Below are 18,032 nucleotides of genomic sequence, written 5' to 3' on the forward strand. Positions count from 1 at the left end.
CCTGCCACAGCCAATCCTGTCCCTGTTCTAGCCATGTCTCCGTAATAGCCACAACATTGAAGTCCCAGGTACCAACCCACGCTGCAAGTTCACCTACCTTATTTCGTATACTTCTTGCATTGAAGTATACACACTTCAAGACACTTTCCTGTTTACAGGCACCCTCCTTTGAGATTGATGCCATGTTCCTAACCTCCTTACCTCCAGGTCCTGCACCCTAAAGCTACAGTCTAGGTTCCCATGCCCCTGCAGAGTTAGTTTAAATCCCCCCCAAGAGCACAAGCAAACCTCCCGCCAAGGATACTGGTGCCCCTCAGGTTCAGGTGTAGACCATCCTGTTTATAGAGGTCCCACCTTCCCCAGAAAGAACCCCAGTTATCCAAATACCAGAATCCCTCCCTCCTGCACCATCCCTGTAGCCACGCATTTAACTGTTCTCTTAGTTATCACAGGGGCATAGTTTCAGGATAAGGACGGATCATTAAAGACTGAGATAATAAAACAAATCTTCACAAATAGGGTTGTGAATTTTTGAAATCCTTTACCTCAGCAGTCTGTGGAATGCTCTACTGTTGAAAATACTTGAAGTTGAGATCATCAGCATTGCAAAGCACTAAGGGATATGAGGAGTGGGCAGGAAAGTAGCGCTGAAGTGAAAGATCAGCCACAATCACATTCATTCAAGGAGCAGGCTACAATGGGCTATCTGATTCACTCCTACTCCTATTGCCTTTGATATTATGATGTTGCAGGAGATGGTTCTCCCAACAATCCAAGGTCTTTCTGAAGACTCCTTATGTGGAAGCTTGGATATCATACAAAAGTTTCCAAATGCCCTCCTCCACTAGATAAGGTGGCACAGTGGCTCAGTGGTTAGTACTGCTGCTTCACAGCACCAGGGTCCCAGGTTCGATTTCAGCCTCGGGCGACTGTCTGTGTGGAGTTTGCACATTCTCCCCGTATCTGTGTGGGTTTCCTCTGGGTGCTCCAGCTTCCTCCCACAGTCCAAAGATGTGCAGGCCAGGTGAATTGGCCATGCTAAATTGCCCGTAGTGCTAGGTGCATTAGTCAGAGGGAAATGGGTCTGGGTGGGTTACTCTTTGGAGGGTTGGTGTGGACTGGTTGGGCTGAAGGGCCTGTTTCCACACCGTAGGGAATCTAATCATACATGGAGGCCTGCTCAGTGAAGTGAGGATGTAGTTGGTTTAATATATTTCCAGTGACTTCACCTTTCTATTCAGTTTTATTTGGTTGCCTTCTTGCATGAGATTGGCAACTTGCTGATGCTGGAAATTAAGTCTCAGGTCATCCTGAGATGAGCGCTGCAATGAAAACTGCTTGTTTCTATTGTCATGATTGGATAGAACCAAGAAAGACCCATTTAAAAAGGCAATCAGAAGATGACTTTGGGGGAATGGGATGGTCAAGTGCCAAGAAAATTGAAATTTACCCTTTTTTCCACTTTCTAAGACACCGTGAGCAAATGTTTAACTTCCCCTCGGAGCAGATTGGCAGACAAGCATAAAGTTGGGTCTGATTCTATAGGCCTCACCCAGCCCTTTCATGTGGCTGGTGGAGAAGTTTGAAACCTGATATACCCCAAACCTCCAGCTATTGGTGGGAAAGGAGGAGGCTCTTCCTTTATCAGTCCCCTGGGGTCAGAGACCTTTCCCCACAATCCAGGTTTATCTTCTTTTTCTAGCTGACGTCATGTCATTCTATCCTCAGCCCCCCTCCCCTTCCCCATTCCCCCACTCCCTTCAGAGGCACACTCTATCCCAGCCTGGTCATCAAATCTCTTTAACTTTTCTTCTTGTTCAGCTCCAGCAGTGATCTTCACTGGCAAGGGGATGGAGTCAGGGTACAGCCACTGCTTTCAGTAGAACTAATGGGAGCAGAGAGAGTAACTAGTCGTAGATTGACCAGTTTCAAATGGTGAAATATGCTTTCTCAGTTGGTGGTGGGTGAGAGGTGCTTGGAGGAAGTGTCAGCTGAGCCACTTAATGACCTCCCATGGGCCACTTGCTGGAGCTTGACATCAACTGGTTGTCTGGTTAAGGGGTTGAAGAGAGAATCCCCAGTCTCTGAAACACCCCCAAAACAAAAGTAAAATATTGTGGATGCTGCTAGAAATTGAAAAGACAGAAAAAAGGAACAGGCACATTCAATAGCATCAGTGAAGTGAAAACAGGGTTAACATTTAATATTGATGACTTTCTATCCTATATCTTTTGCTGACTTTCACAGAAGAGAATTCATGCAGAATATATAAGTCCACTGCTTACATGAACTATTCAATCTGACTCACGGCCAGAAATCTTTAGAACACACGTACACTGAAAGGTTTTATCTTCTTCAGTCCTTTGAAGATAGTGCAGTCAGTCAGTCATGATCAAAGCAACAACTGCACTGATTTCACTCATATTAATCACAATATCACAAAGAGCCCACAGAAAGATGAATATTCCTTGACCAGAATCCAGTTGGTTAAGCCCATCAGTGACTGCAGCAAGTTGACTTGAAACATCACTTGGCTATTTTCATACATATCGCTAGGTATTATTGGCATAAAATACATAAAAGTCTGACATTGTACATGACCAAAGCCTTTGTAAACAATACCTGATTGTACACTGAATGACAGGGAACAATTTACAAAGCAACCTTCCTCTAACACTGTCACATCACAGGAACTGGAACAAAATCAACTGCTTTTCCTTTGATGCAGAGATAAAAGACAGCCAATTCAAAGCTATTCGAAGCAAAAATAAACCAAGACAAATTTTACAACTTGAGACAATATGCAATCCATGTGTAATGGATGACATAAATAGACAACATTTGGTATTCAGCATGTCACAGCCACGGCATGACTGAACTTTACTTGACTGATACAAGTTTTGGTTTGAAAAGTATGGACCTTTCAACTCTGATCTCCAGCATCTGCAGTCCTCACTTTCTCCAGATACATGTTTTGGGCCTGGCTTTGAGATGCTCTTCTGTTCAGCAACGGGCATATTTGAAACATTTGCAGAATCATTTCTAGACTGCCCAATATCCAACATGCAATATCAAAACCTAGGGATTTTAAAACTTCCTTCAATTAATGAAGAAAACCAAGATGAATTCCAACATTGATATAAGGCCTAACTCATCTGAGTCTAAGGTAGTCTCTGCACTCAAATGTGTCACTAAGATCTATATATAAATGAATTTGGAATGAGTTAACTGGCTCTTGGTTGTCTCTATTTGAAGTAAACAATGAGTTAAGGTATTCCACAAACTGGCTGTTCTAGCGTGCAGATATCTGATGAATAATTATAGCATCATTTAAAGTCAACATAGCATGAATAATTCCTAAATCTTTTCTGTGATGCAAGAAAAAAAACAAATATCTTGAGATGTATATATACTATATGCATAAATATCATATAAGTTTACATTTTAGCTCATTTACAAAACATTGACTAAGCTCTTTTCAGAGTTTATTATGGTCCACTGCTCTCCTCTCTGGTGTTTTTATTTAAGCATTTGTTTTTCAAGACATGTAATAGTCCCATCTTTGAGGCACATTATATCTGTATTATTACAAACAAAACTTGCCTTAATATATCTTTCAATTATTAGCATGAGCTGTTATTATGAACACACTCTGAGTTGAATCTTTTTCTCTGGCTAAGTATGGGTTATATTGGGCTTTTGTGGAACATTTTTAGCCACAAGGCATAGCAGAATTTCTCACTCATCTCATCAACTACCTACCCCACTCCTATGACATCCCTCTTGTCTCATTCTAGCCCCATTTTACCACATGGCATTCCAGGAACAACTTGGCTCTGAATGGACATCTACTGAAAGACCACCAACCCTGGTGCCAAAGCTATTTTTAAAAACCCTCTGTCCAACTGGACAAGCACCAGCATTCTGAAGTTTCCATTTCAATTTGACAGATTCTGCAGTGGCTGATAATAAAATGCAGACTCTGCAACATGTTATGGTAGATGCTAGTTGAGAGGTCAGGCAAATGAGATAGCTGCCACTCTCTCTAATGTTTTGATTGTGCCTCTGTCTACTCCCAAAGAAGTCTCATGGTGCATTCAGTGTCTTCCTTGGATGACAAGAGAAGAGGAGCTTCTCGTCAAGAGGAAGGAGGAAGCTTACTTAAGGTTGAGGAGGCAAGGATCTGGCACACCTTTAGAGGTTTACAGGGTAACTAGGAAAGAACTTAAAAATGGACTGAGGAGAGCGATGAAGGGGCACAATAAAGCCTTGGTTGGAAGGATTAGGGAAAACCCAAAGACATTCTACACTTATGTGAGGTATAAGAGAATGATCAGAGAGAGGGTAGGGCCGATCAGGGATAGTGGAAGGAACTTGTGCCTGGAGTCTGAAGAAGTAGGGGAGGCCCTAAATGAGTTTTTGCTTCAGTATTCACTAGACAGAGGGACCATATTGATAGTGAGAACATTGTGGAGCAGGTTAATAGGCTTGATCTGATTTATATTAGGAAAGTGGGTGTATGGAAATTCAAGGAAGCATCAAGATTCATAAGTCCTCATGGCCGGACCAGATATGTCCAAGGTTATTACGGGAAGCGAGGAATGAGATTGCTGCATCTCTGGTAATGAACTTTGCATCCTCGCTCTCCACGAGAGTAGTACTGGCTGATTGGAGGGAGGCAAATGTTGTTCCTCTGTTCAAGAAAGGGAATAGGGAAATCCCTGGGAATTACAGACCAGTCAGTCTGATGTCTGTGGTAAGCAAGGTATTGGGAAGGATTCTGAGAGATAGGATTTATGACTATTTGGAAAAACATTGTTTGATTAAAGATAGTCAGCATGACTTTGTGAGAGGCAGGTCATGCCTCACAAGCCTTACTTTGAGGATGTGACAAGATAAGTTGATGAAAATCGAGCAGTGAATGTGGTGTATTTGGATTTCTGTCAGGCATTTGATGAGGTTCCCCACAGTAGGCTCATTCAGAAAGTTAGGAGGTATGGGATACATGGGAATTTGGCTGTCTGGATACAGAATTAGCTGGCTGATAGAAGTCAGCGAGCGGGAGTGAATGAAAAGTATTCTGCCTGGAGATTGGTGACCAGTGTGGTCCCACATGGATCTGTTCTTGGGCCTTTGCTCTTTGTATTTTTATAAATGACTTGCATGAAGAAGTGGAAGGTTAGGTTAGTACATTTACCAATGACACAAAGGTCGGTGATGTTGTAGAAACTGTCGAGGCTGTTGCAGGTTGCAACAAGACAGTGACAGGATGCAGAGCTGGGCTGAGAAGTGGCAGATGGAGTTTAACCTGGATAAGTGCAAAGTGATTCATTTTGGAAGGTCAAATGTGAATGCTGAATACAGGGGTAAAGACAGAATTCTTGGCAGTGTCAAGGAACAGTGGGATCTTGGGATCCACGTACATAGATCCCTCAAAGTTACCACATTCGTAGACAGGGTTGTTAAGTAGGCTTGTGGTGTTTTGGCTTTCATCAACAGGAGGATTGAGTTTAAGAGCTGCGAGGTTTTGCCACAGCTCTATAAAACCCTGGTTAGATTAGATTGCTTACAGTGTGGAAACAGGCCCTTCAGCCCAACAAGTCCACACCGACCCTCTGAAGGGCAACCCACCCAGACCCATTCCCCTACATTTACCCCTTCACCTAACACTATGGGGCAATTTAGCATGGCCAATTCACCTAACCTGCACATTTTTGGACTGTGGGAGGAATCCGGAACACCCGGAGGAAACCCACGCAGACACGGGGAGAATGTGCAAACTCCACTCAGACAGTTGCCTTAGGTGGGAATTGAACCCGGATCTCTGGTGCTGTGAGATAGCAGTGCTAACCACTGTGCCACCACACTTGGAACATTGTGTCCAGTTCTGGTCTCCTCATTATAGGAAGGATAAAGATGCTTTAGAGAGAGTGCAGAGGAGATTTACCAGGATGCTGCCTGGATGGGAGGGCATGTCTTATGAAGAGAGGTTGAGTGAGCTAGGAGAGATGAACGAAGAGAGTGGTGTACAAGCTAATGAGAGGCATGGATAGAGTAGATAGCCAGAGACCTTTCCCAGGGCAGAAATGGCGATGGGAGGGCATGTCTTATGAAGAGAGGTTGAGTGAGCTAGGAGAGATGAAGGAAGAGAGGTGACATGATAGTGGCGTACAAGCTAATGAGAGGCATGGATAGAGTAGATAGCCAGAGACCTTTCCCAGGGCAGAAATGGCTGTCAAGAAGGGTCATAATTTTAAGGTGATTGGAGGAGGGGATAGGGGAGATGTCAGAGATTGGTTCTTTACGCAGAGAATGGTGGATGCGTAGAATGCACTGCCAGCGATGGTCGTAGAGTCAGTGACATTCGGGACATTTAAGCAACTGCTGGACAAGCACATGGACGGCAGAAAATTGAGGGGTGTGTAGGTTAGGTTGATCTTAGATTAAGATAAATGCTCGGCACAACATCGTGGGCCGAAGGGTCTGTACTGTGTTGTACTGTTCTATGTACTCAAATAATGATACTCCATTTTGATTGGTTGCAACTCAAGGATTCCCATGATTCAAGGGGGAATGTTTGGTCACTTCTGAGAGGTTTTGAGGATACCCATGCAGTTCTCTGCTGTCCTTTGGGAATTTCCTACTATTACTGAGTTCTGAGTGGTATGGTTGCTTCGGGGGTCTGATGCCAGGCAAACAACAATAGGTATTGTCAAGCAGGAATGTTCTTGAGTGCTTGACTTTGCATGCGTGAATTAATGCATAATGCTCTGGGTATAATATTTTTCTTGCACTCCTGTCTGAACAAGTGAAACCAAAAAAAAAACACACTGGAGGTATGAACAATGCAGAACAGTAATATCTTAAACTTTGCCCTCATTAAGTGACCAATTGATAAATGTCTCATTGATGTTACTGCAGCTCTTCAGTTGTGAGTCAGCAGCTCTGGAACTTCAATTTACAACAGACATTCAACAAGCTGTCCTTGTCAGTAAGTGTTAATTGCCTTGAGAGAATAGGTGGCAGTGTTCATTATGAAAGGCTTGAATAAGTTTATCTTCTCCTGCTGAACCTATCACATTTCCAACGCCCCTCCTCCAAGTCCCTCCTCCCTACCTTTTATCTTCTCCTGCTGAACACTCTCTGCTCATTCCTGAAGAAGGGCCTGTGCCCGAAACGTCGAATCTCCTGTTCCCTGGATGCTGCCTGACCTGCTGTGCTGTTCCAGCAATAAAGTTTCAACTTTGATCTCCAGCATCTGCAGACCTCACTTTCTCCTTGAATAAGTTTACAAACACTCAAGCTTCATTTCACCCAACTTGAAATCATTTGAGATTTACACTGCAAGCAAAGCATTTTGAAATGGCCTCTCTATGGATGAGTTATGCTGAGGGGTGAGGCTGGGTCACATTGAGAGGTGAGGGAGGATCATGATGAGGGGTGAGGATGAGTCATGTTGAAGGTGTTTGAGGAGCATTCATAATCTTCAATAAAAGATAAAACAGAATAGTGTCATTTTTACAGCACTTTATGAGTTTGATGTTGCTTTGATAATAGTATTGTACATCATATATGATCAGTTGGAAGCACTCATGGACTGAATTATACCTCATTTCATATTTAGTAATGAAGTTGTCAGTGCTCTATACCAACACAGCCTTAAAACAAAATACCTTGATTATACAACCATATTACCACAACAAAATAAATCTCCCTTCTGGCAGATATTGTACTGATGTAGCAGGAAAATAAATTGTCAGCAGTGCATCTCCAACACTGAATGAATAATCCAACCTGACCCTGAACTCATATCCAAGATTTGGACGTGGTTACACTCTGCTTCACTTCCAGCCAATGAGTTGTTTATCACTTTCAACTGTGTACACATTATTCTCTGCATTAAAAACATTTGTTCTTATTTTAGGTGCTGCCTAGGCAATCAATCAATACTCGGTCCAAAAGTCAGATCGGATAACTTGTAATTTGCGGAAAAGATTTACAAGACTGTTGCCGAGGTTGGAGGTTTTGAGCTATAGGGAGAGGCTGAGGCATTTTTCCTGGAACATTGGAGGCTGAGGGGTGACCTTACAGAGGTTTGTAAAATCATGAGGGGCATTGATAAGGTGAATAGCCAAGGTTTTTTTCCCAGAGTAGGGGAATCCAAAACCAGGGAGCATAGTTTTAAGATGAGGGGGAAAAGATAGAAAAGGGACCTAAGGTGCAATTCTTTCACACAGAGGGTTGTGTGTAGATGGAATGAGCTGCCAGACGGAATGGTGGAGGCTGGTACAATTACAGCATTTAAAAGGCATCTGGATGGGTATAAGAATGGAAAGGGGTTAAAGGGATAAGGGGCAAATGCTGTCAAATGGGACTAGATTTATTAGGTCGATACAGACAAGTTGGAACTAAGGGTCTGTTCCGTTCTGTATATCTCTATAAATTGTGTAACTTCTCAGGCTCAATGGTAGCTTGACTAGTTAGTGTGAAGTGGCAAAGAACAAATCATCCCTCATTTTTATCTCTCTGTGTTATAAGCATTATCTGTCTTCTACCTTATACTTTCTTTGGTTGGGTTTTGGCACAGGAAACCACAGTCTCTCTCTTTTTTGCATGCATCAAATGGAAATCAAGTAATCAATGCTGGCAATTTGCACATTCCCCTAGAAATCTGGTAGAACTTTGACATATTTTGATGTACTAAACATTTGATATAGTTGACAGCATGATCACTCTCACTGATGACTGGAATTACATGTATCCACCATGTTGGAATACACAATAAAAGCATGTGCATTGTAAGTGCTTGAAACAGGCCTTAAACCCTTTTGCATATTGATGTAAAGGGTTCATCACCCGCTTGAGGCGCCAACAGCAATATTAGGTTGCATTGAAGTACCTGTTGCCAGTCTTGGCTGCATTCCAGAAAACCAGGTCTAAGTGCAATTTCAAAGGAGACTCTTTAGACCAACAGCAAAAAGAGAAATTAGTTTTAAAAAAACGGCATACCTGAATTTGGCGCGAAAGAGAACCGGCTACCACTTACACCCCTTTGGCCCAGTGATCATGATCTCTTCTAAGCAATCTCAAACTTCCCCAACACAATCACCTGGCTCTTGTTGCCCCCATCATCCATTCCTGCTAAGGAGTGTTTCAGGCTACTGCTGACAAGCAGTGGCATGATCTTCATGGCTTCCTTGCTCCTGAGCTTTGTGTGGATCCCCATTAGCTGTCTGCGAATTGCTGACTGGATGACAATGAAACCCAGAAGTCGATATGAGCTGAACTCAGACCTGTCCATTGAGGCTCAGGGGTTTTCTGCGTTCTCTCAGCATGCCCATTTTTTCGGTGCAACTGAATTTATTTTGGCAGCACAAAAATGATATGCAGATGCTGAACTGCTCCAAACAACATGCATTAATGCTGCTGATACTTACATGTCGCCAGTTCTATTTTCCGCTTATGAGGAGGGTCTTGAATAATTTTGCTAATATCACCTCGACCTTCAAGTTCCACAGGTTTTTCCCAGACTGACAGTTGTATTGAGGGGTTGAAGAAAAACACACGGTCATCCCCAGTCCAGACTACACACCTGTGCATACAAGAAATTGTACTGATAAATAATAGACAGATTTATAAGAAATTATATTGATAAAATATTACCAAAGAGATCATACTTTCGATTTCACTGAATGACTCCAGTAAGGTAAATAATTTATCAAAATATAAAGTGCAAGTGAGTATTATGCGTTTTTAGTTCATGTTGAAAATATCGTTTGATTGCATCAGTTTAAGTCAGAGCCTATAAGAGCAATGATTCTGGCATTGGTGACAGAGTAATATGAGATTAAATCACAAAACAACACAATTTAAGTATCCAAAGAAAATTTGCATTTAACAAAATAGGCGTTAGACCTGTTTACAATTTATTTCAACTCAATAATGCTCTTTATTTGTTCTGACAATGCTGCAGTATTTAACACGCATAATCTCGAAGCATAAATTGTGCTGCAAATAGCTTTAAAAGTTGTCATAATTGAAAAGAATATATGTAACAAGAGTCTGATCACGTTATCATTCTGATTTTTTTCATCTCCTCACTCGAAATGAAACATAAATCTCTCTTCAGATCTTTTTACATCACAATCATTCTAAAGTTGAAAGTACAAACATAAAACTGTCTCATTTGTCAGGATGATGTTATAGCCCCCAAATTTAACTGCAGCTGCTCAAAGTGAATGGGGCAGGTCAGGATCGGCTGCCATTGTCACACAGCATTTTCCCTTCTGTTGGAATTCTGCATGGAATTCTTTAGCAGTAAGAATGTTCACTTGGGAAATGGATCCATGGGTAGGTGATGGGGAGGGTCAGAAGAGCAGGGCGGGCCCAGAATAGACGAACATGAGAAAAGATAAATATAGGGGCCACAAAAATCTTCATCAAAAACAAACAGATGCTATTCATTTTTTTCTCAGTAGTGACCTCTTTAAGAATGTCTGGTTAGACAACTCAGTATTTCTCACAATTAGGTGCTCCAAACTATCAGGATGCTTAACTTGACACAAACGAAAAAGAGATACGGAGAGAAAGGGAGATACTGAAAGAGTAAGAGACACCAATACAGAGGTAATAATGGCTACACACTAAATAACTTCATCCATTATGTTATGTAAGCATGGATTTTGGTTCCAGCCAAAAATGAAGGAGGGATAGGAAACAGTCAATAGTGCAGAGATAGAAGAGTGTAGTGGTGATCGGTTAGTGCAATAGAAATGAAGAATGTAGCTGAGTTCAATATCGAATTGATGCCAATGTTAATCAAACTAAGCCAGAGCAGAAAGTAAGAGTTTACTGATATACTGAGAAGCAAAAACTTATAGGGTAGGATAGAAACAAAAGTAGGCCACCAAGCCATGCCTGCCACTCAATTTAACCATCACCGATTACCTTTTACCCATCCCTATATCCCTTTACATTGCAGATAGGAACAGGAGACGGCATTCAGCCCATCAGATCTACCCTGTTATTCAATACGATCATTGCAGATTTAACACTGAGGACAGGAAAACTTGTCTTTTTGTCAACAATATGAAGATTTGCCTCAGCAATAAATGATGCATAGCTTGGAAGCCATAGTGTTGGGCATGAAGTTAATATCAGTGGCCGAGGGATAGGTTTGGACTGGATGATTATAAAAATCTATGCAATTAAGTTATTACTGACAGAGGCATCAATTACGGTCTATCCCTAATTATCCTTGAGAAAATGATGGTTTAATTGCTGCAGTGTGTGTGTGATAGAAGTCCTCCATCAGTCCTGATAGATGTGGAGATCTGGAAGTTTGGTCCAGCAATCAATCTCCAAGCCAGGAAGCAGTGAGATAGAGCACGGATCTTGGAGATACCGTCAAAGAGTTGCAAGTTCCTGCAGTGCATCTTGTCGTTGATATGTTCTGTGGCCACAGTGATGAGGTGGAGGGATGAGTCTTTAAGGATTAGGATGGATGTGCCAGTCAAATGGGCTGTTACACATTGTGTGGTCATAAGCTTCTTGAGTGTGGTTAGAACAGCAGTAAGCCAGGTAAGGACAAATGGTGGGCAGAAGAGCACGGTTGTATGTAGTGAGCAGGGTGTGATATAAACTAAGCGATTGTATGTAGAGAACAGGGAACTGTGTAGTCTGTACAATGTCCCTGCTTTCTACATACAATGGTGTTGTGAGCACAATGTCCCTGGTCTCTACATACAACTGCATTGTCTGTACAACACTCATCGACAGCTATGATTGATTCTTCAACTCAGTCAGGACCATTTGTGATCTAAGAACCCAAGAACTCAATCCACCGAAAGTCAGAATGGAATGAGACTCAAAGACAGAGGGGTAGTGAGCCTTTCAGAATCTCCTCCACCCATTCTTAGTTTTTGATGTCAGTGCACTCGATCAGAGCATGCTACCTGCCACCACCTTAGCACAACCCAATATGAAGCTGAAAGGCCATAATACAGGTGAGAACCAACAAGGCTACCACTTCAGATGGCAGCATCTGTGAAGAGAAGGCAGGTCAATGTTTCAAGTCCAGTGATCTTTCTCCATACAAAGCTCCATACCAACTCACTTTTCCACCATCTTTGCCGCAACACTCCACACCATATCAGTGAAAATCCGCATGGGAGTGGAGGTTCTCCACAGAATGAGTGGGAAAATATTCAACCTGTTCAGAAGCAAGAGCACCTGAACCTCTGTTGTTGAGCTGCAACTGAAAGATGGTGCTTCCATATGAGCACTATCAGAGGACAATCCCGAACAAAATACTAAAATATGGCTTGCATACATGACTACTTCTGCCTCATCTAGAGGGAAAAGATCATACCAAAGGATAACTAAGATGTTGTTAATTCTGACCATCCTCAAGGAAGGATGATTGCAGTCACCATAGAGGAGTACTCTGCTGTCCGCCACAGGAAGATCACTGTAAATATCCCCCTTAATCACCTCCTCCACGCTGCTGAAAAGGTCCTCTCAGATCACAATGCAGGCTCCGGGCATCAAAAGGCACAGGTGACATGATTTTCAAAACATGAAAAATAAAACAAGAGTACAGAGAGCAGCAATATCACTAAATGTCCATCTTTGACCTGAGAAAGGCCTTTGACTGGCAAACAGGAGGACCTAGGGAGTGCCTTCCTCAAACTTACTTGTCTCCAGAAATCCATCATGACCCTCTGCATGACATGCAAGCTGTGATCTACACCTCACAGACCCAAGACATGAGCAAGCTAGAGTCAAAGAAGAAGTAAACAAAGAATTGCAGATGCTGGAGATCTGAAACACAAATAGAAGTTGCTGGAGAAACTCAGCAGGACTGGTAGCATCTGCGAAGAGAAGACAGGTTAACGTTTCAAGTCCAGTGATCCTTCTCCATACAAAGCTCTGTCATGGCACCAACTCACTTTTCCACCATCTTTGCCGCAACACTCCACGCCATATCAGTGAAAATTCCCATGGGAGTGGAGGTTCTCCACAGAATCAGTAGGAAAATATTCAACCTATCCAAAACCAAGAGCACTTGAATTTCTGTTGTTGAGCTGCAACTTACAGACGGCGCTTTCATATGAGCACACTCAGAGGACAAGCTCCAGCCTCTCACTGTGGTGGACCTTAGGAGGCAAAGGAGAGAATGGTCTAACCATACAGAAGTCAAAAGCCCTTCACTAACCTACTCCCACTGCACAGGAGTGCACCCCCCCCCCCAAAAAAAGATCTACAATTAGCCACTGGACAATGTGGATCAATTCCCCTACTTTGGGAACCTTCTGTTGTGAGGGAAGATATCAATGAATAAAATCAACATCACCTCTAGTGTGCCAGTGCAGCATTTGGCTGTCTGAGGATCAAAGTCATTTGATTAAGAATGCCTTGAAACTGCACGACATGCATGTGACTTGTCCCTTAGCAGTCATTCATGAATTGAAACCCTGAAGGCACTGTTTTAAAGTACTTTTGCAAAAGAAGCAAATATGAGATGAGAACCTGGAAGTGTCGTGGAGGCAATTTCAGTTGAAGCATTGGATGATTATTTCAAATGAATTGATGTGCAAGGTTGCAGGAAAAGGACATGAAATTGGTACTAAGATATGATGCTTAGAGATCTGGTGCAGTCACAATGGATCACATGGCCTCTTGCTGCACCATAATAATTCTATAATTCACTGCGATTAGTGGAAATTGAAAATAGGTTGTCTTGATAGTGGCACAGATATTATTATGTGTTATTGTGGTGCAGGAGCAGTAAGCAAAGCTGCTACAAGTGATTCTCTGTGACAGAGAATAGACTAAAAGGAGGTAATGGGTTTAGAAAATAGAGTACTGACAGTGAAGATGAAGACCGAGTTGATGTCTTGGAGTTGAAATGAATAGTCGAGGGTATGATGCTGGAAAAGCACAGCAGGTCAGGCAGCATCCAAGGAGCAGGAGAATCAATGTTTCGGGCATAAGCCCTTCCTCAGGAAGCCCATTCCTAATGAAGGGCGTATGCCTGAAATGTCGATGCTCCTGCTCCTTGGATGCTGCCTGACTTGTTGTGCTTTTCCAGCACCATACTCTTGACTCTGATCTTCAGCATCTGGAGTCCTCACTTCCTTCCCCCATATGAAAATGATAGCATTTTTCCAGAGGATAGCTAGCACAGCGATAAGACATGAATAGTCGTAGGGATTGGGTAGTTGCAGACTATACCACAGGCTTGAAAGAATAGCTGGTGAGCTTCAAAAAGAGAGAAAAATAGAGTGAGGTGGCTGGGTATCAGGTGGAATGGGCAGTTGCATTGGGAGGGGGTACAAGACAAAATAGGAGAAAAAAGAAGAGAACTTATGATAGCGGTGATGAAATGGATGATGTAGATTTTGAAAGGAAATGTATTCTATCTCATATTTATTATTGTGGATATTGAAGATAAGGAATAATGTAGTAGGGAGATAGGGTGCAAAGGATGAACATAAACAGAAATTTGTGAATTGTTCCTGAATTGTTCTTGATTTCTGAAGGATCACAGAGTAACTCTCAGAGCACCTGGCAATGAGGTGAAGGTCGAAAAGCATTTTTAAAATAATTTAGATGAAAATACATAATTTGATTGCAGGAAAGCAACACAAGTCATCCCTATCGACATCCGTTATAAAGTATGCAAAGGTGATCCTGTGAATTTATGAATTTTCCAACACACTCCTGCTGTAACTCCAGTGCAGTTCGGTGACATGGTTACAGACTATTTTGAGCTCCAGGGCCTGGGCTTTCCTTATATCAGAGCATGCATGGCAAAGCCTGTCTCTGCATGTTCCAAACAAGACCACTGACATCAGTGACCACATGACTCAGGTGCAGGTATGTGCACGTTTGGAAGTTTCATAGAATCCCTACAGTGTGGAAACAGGCGTTTCGGCCCAACAAGTCCACACTGACCCTCCGAAGAATATCCCACCCAAACTCACTCTCTATAACTCTACATTTACCCCTGACTAATGCACCTTGACTACACATCCCTGAACACTATGGGCAATTTAACATGGCCAATTCACCTGCACATCTTTGGCTTTTGGGAGGAAACCCACGCAGACACTGGGAGAATGTGCACATAAATAAACATCTGATGCTGGAATTGAACCTGAGTCCCTGGTGCTGTGAGGCAACAGTGCTAACCACTGAGCCACCATGCCACCTTCCATATCCTTTACCTAGCTATCTGGCTTGCTGAGTAAAACCAGGTATACAAGCTTCAAAAATGGCAATTGTGGGTCAAACCTGGAATTAAGACTGTAATGGTGACAATGAAACTATTGTCAATTGCCAAAAATCTGGTTCACTAATAACCTTCAGGGATGGAAATCTGCCATGTGACACCAGCCTCACAGCAATGTGGTTGACTCTTAACTTCTTACAGAGAATAAATACTGGCCAAGCCAGCAATGCCCGCATCCCCATGAATGAATAAAACAAAATCTGAAAGTAAGATACTCAAAATAACCTGGACTTTAGAGTCATGGCAATGTAGGGTCATTCATCTGAACTCTGAACTCACTGGGGTCAGCATCAGAGATTTCAGAAGGAGCATGTGCCAGCACTTATTTTAGCAAATTGTTACTGAGTTTTGTTTTGCTCCTGATGTGTTGTTACATTGACCAACTGAATAGTTTTTGCTGATGCCTTTGGAGCCAAATCCTAGTCAAATTACTAGGTTTCTCGAGAGATAAACATAATGGGCAAAGCTGTGAAAAGAATGGAAGTAAATCTCTTTAAAAGAAAACATAATGTACTGGCTTTGGTGATCTGGGAGGGGTGAAAATTTGACACATTGATCCAGATTACATTCTGAAATATTACAGGATTGTGGCAGCGTCAGGGTGGTAAAATGTTTGTGCCCTGTGGTGAAAGTGTAGAGTGTATTATACCTTTAAGAGAGTTGAAAACCTAGCAAGGAATGACAAAGCACAGACAGTCTAAAACATTTTAACAATGTAACACTTGGTGAAAACAAATAGCAGCAGTTGGGTTGCCATAAAACAAAAACAAATTCAAATTTAGCCAATCAGTTGAAATTATGTCCCAAGATACAAAAATCCAAACAAATTTGATTTTAGTCTTTTGATAATATTAAAACCAGTGAAATGGTTTGATGTTTTGGGGTTTGAAATCAGACATTTTGAACAGTCAGGAGGAGAACTAGTAAAGACCAACAAATGTAGACAGCTAGCTGAAGAGGTCTTTGAAAGGTACTTGTCTGTGGGGAGTCTGTGTGGCATAACATCGAGGTTGACCTGGAGAGAATCTACAGAGGAAAATCTACAAAGGAGAATCAGCAAAGCTGACTGGTTTTGAAATGTGATTTTTTAAAAAATCTTAATCGGGATTTCTTTATCAGACTAGCAATGTAGAGTGGGAGGTGAAAGATAGGTTTAAGAGAAAGGAGTTGTAAATAATTGTTGGTTTTAATACTCTCTGTTGGATTTAAAGAATAAAGTTGTTAATATTTACTTTAAACGGTGACCTCTGGGATAATTCTTTGCCTCTGGGATTCTGGATAATCCAAGATGGAGGACGGGAAACATTTCTGGCTGTAACAGCTGCTCCTTTTTTAAGTGTTTTAGGTTCTGGAGGTGATTTCCTCGAATTCCAGGAGCAGCAATTACTGTTTTATATGCTGTTGCATTGTTTTGGAACTTTGGGAAATAAAAGTCAAAACAACAACAGTTTTAAAAGGGAGAACAGACAAAGGAAGCACATGGTGAGGTCAGTGAAAGAGAGAGAGAGAGAGAGAGAAAGAAACGGATACTGCCTTTGCTGTTTGAATTCATGTATCGCTGGACATTGGAGTGTGTCTGGGAAAATGAACAAACAGTGAAATTCACAACTGATCTTGGAGAACTGTTGGGTGTAGTTCACAGCACAGAATCAGATAAGTTAATTGTTCTTTTAAGTGTGGCCTGAAGAAAGTCTGCAGTAGTGAGTAGAGTGGGTTCTTTCTTGATTATATGTTCTTGGAGATATGTCTCTTGATTAAACTTAAAATATAAGCCATAACTATTAATTTAACATGGGGCAGTGTTTTGTATAGGAATTAGATGGTGTTATTTTCTGGGTCTGTAGATTGTGAAGGAGCAAAAATGGCCTTTAGTAGAGTGATTTTTACGTCTTGTCAGATGTGGGAGTTTAAAGAGAATTTAAGGGTTACTGCGGATTATATCTGCAATACATTCTGGTGGTTGCCAATCTTATCAGACTGAATGGATCAGTTGGAGAGAATTTGCAACAGCAACAGTATGTGATGGATGGCAGTTATAGGAAGGGGGGGAAGACTCAGATACAGTCATATAGATGGGTTAACTCCAGGAAGGGTAAGAGAGGTAGGCAGCCAGTACAGGAGTCTTTTATGGATATACCCATTTCAAACAAGTATGCTGTTTTGGAAAATGTAGGGGATGATGGATTCTCAGGGGAACATAGCACGAACAGCCAAGTTTCTGGTATTGTGACTGGCTCTAATGCAACGAGGGGTACGTCAGCTTCCAAGAAATCAATTGTGTTAGGGGATTCTCTATCTGAGGTACAGACAGACGTTTCTGTGGCCAGCAGCAAAAAAGCAGAATGGTGTGTTGTTTCCCTGGTGCCAGGATCAAGGATGTCTCAGAGAGGGTGCAGAATGTTCTCACGGGGGAGAAGAGCCAGCAAGAGGTCATTGTCCACATTAGAACCAATGACATAGGAAGGGAAGAGGATGAGATTCTGAAGGGAGATTACAGAGAGTTAGGCAAGAATTTAAAAAGGAGGTCCTCAAGAGTAGTAATATCTGGATTACTCCTGGTGCTACGAGCTAGTGAGGGCAGGAATAGGAGGATAGAATAGATGAATGCATGGCTGAGGAGCTGGTGTATGGGAGAAGGATTCACTTTTTTGCATCATTGGAATCTCTTTTGGGATAGAAGTGACCTGTACAAGAAGGACGGATTGCACCTAAATTGGAATGGGACTAATATACTGGC

General features: G+C 42.1%; 1 protein-coding gene across 5 annotated transcripts in view; it reads right to left on the reverse strand.

Annotated features, from left to right (window-relative positions):
- The window catches only part of LOC122561126 (transcription elongation regulator 1-like protein), a 741,295-nt gene that overhangs the window by 200,390 nt on the left and 522,873 nt on the right, over positions 1 to 18,032 (reverse strand). For all 5 annotated transcript variants that reach the window (XM_043712594.1, XM_043712591.1, XM_043712593.1 and 2 more), the window contains exon 9: positions 9,438 to 9,592. In XM_043712594.1, coding sequence (XP_043568529.1) covers positions 9,438 to 9,592 — 155 coding nt within the window. The remainder of the gene's footprint in view (positions 1 to 9,437; positions 9,593 to 18,032) is intronic.

The sequence above is a fragment of the Chiloscyllium plagiosum genome, chromosome 22 (genome assembly GCF_004010195.1).
Source record: "Chiloscyllium plagiosum isolate BGI_BamShark_2017 chromosome 22, ASM401019v2, whole genome shotgun sequence".
Lineage (NCBI taxonomy): Eukaryota > Metazoa > Chordata > Chondrichthyes > Orectolobiformes > Hemiscylliidae > Chiloscyllium > Chiloscyllium plagiosum.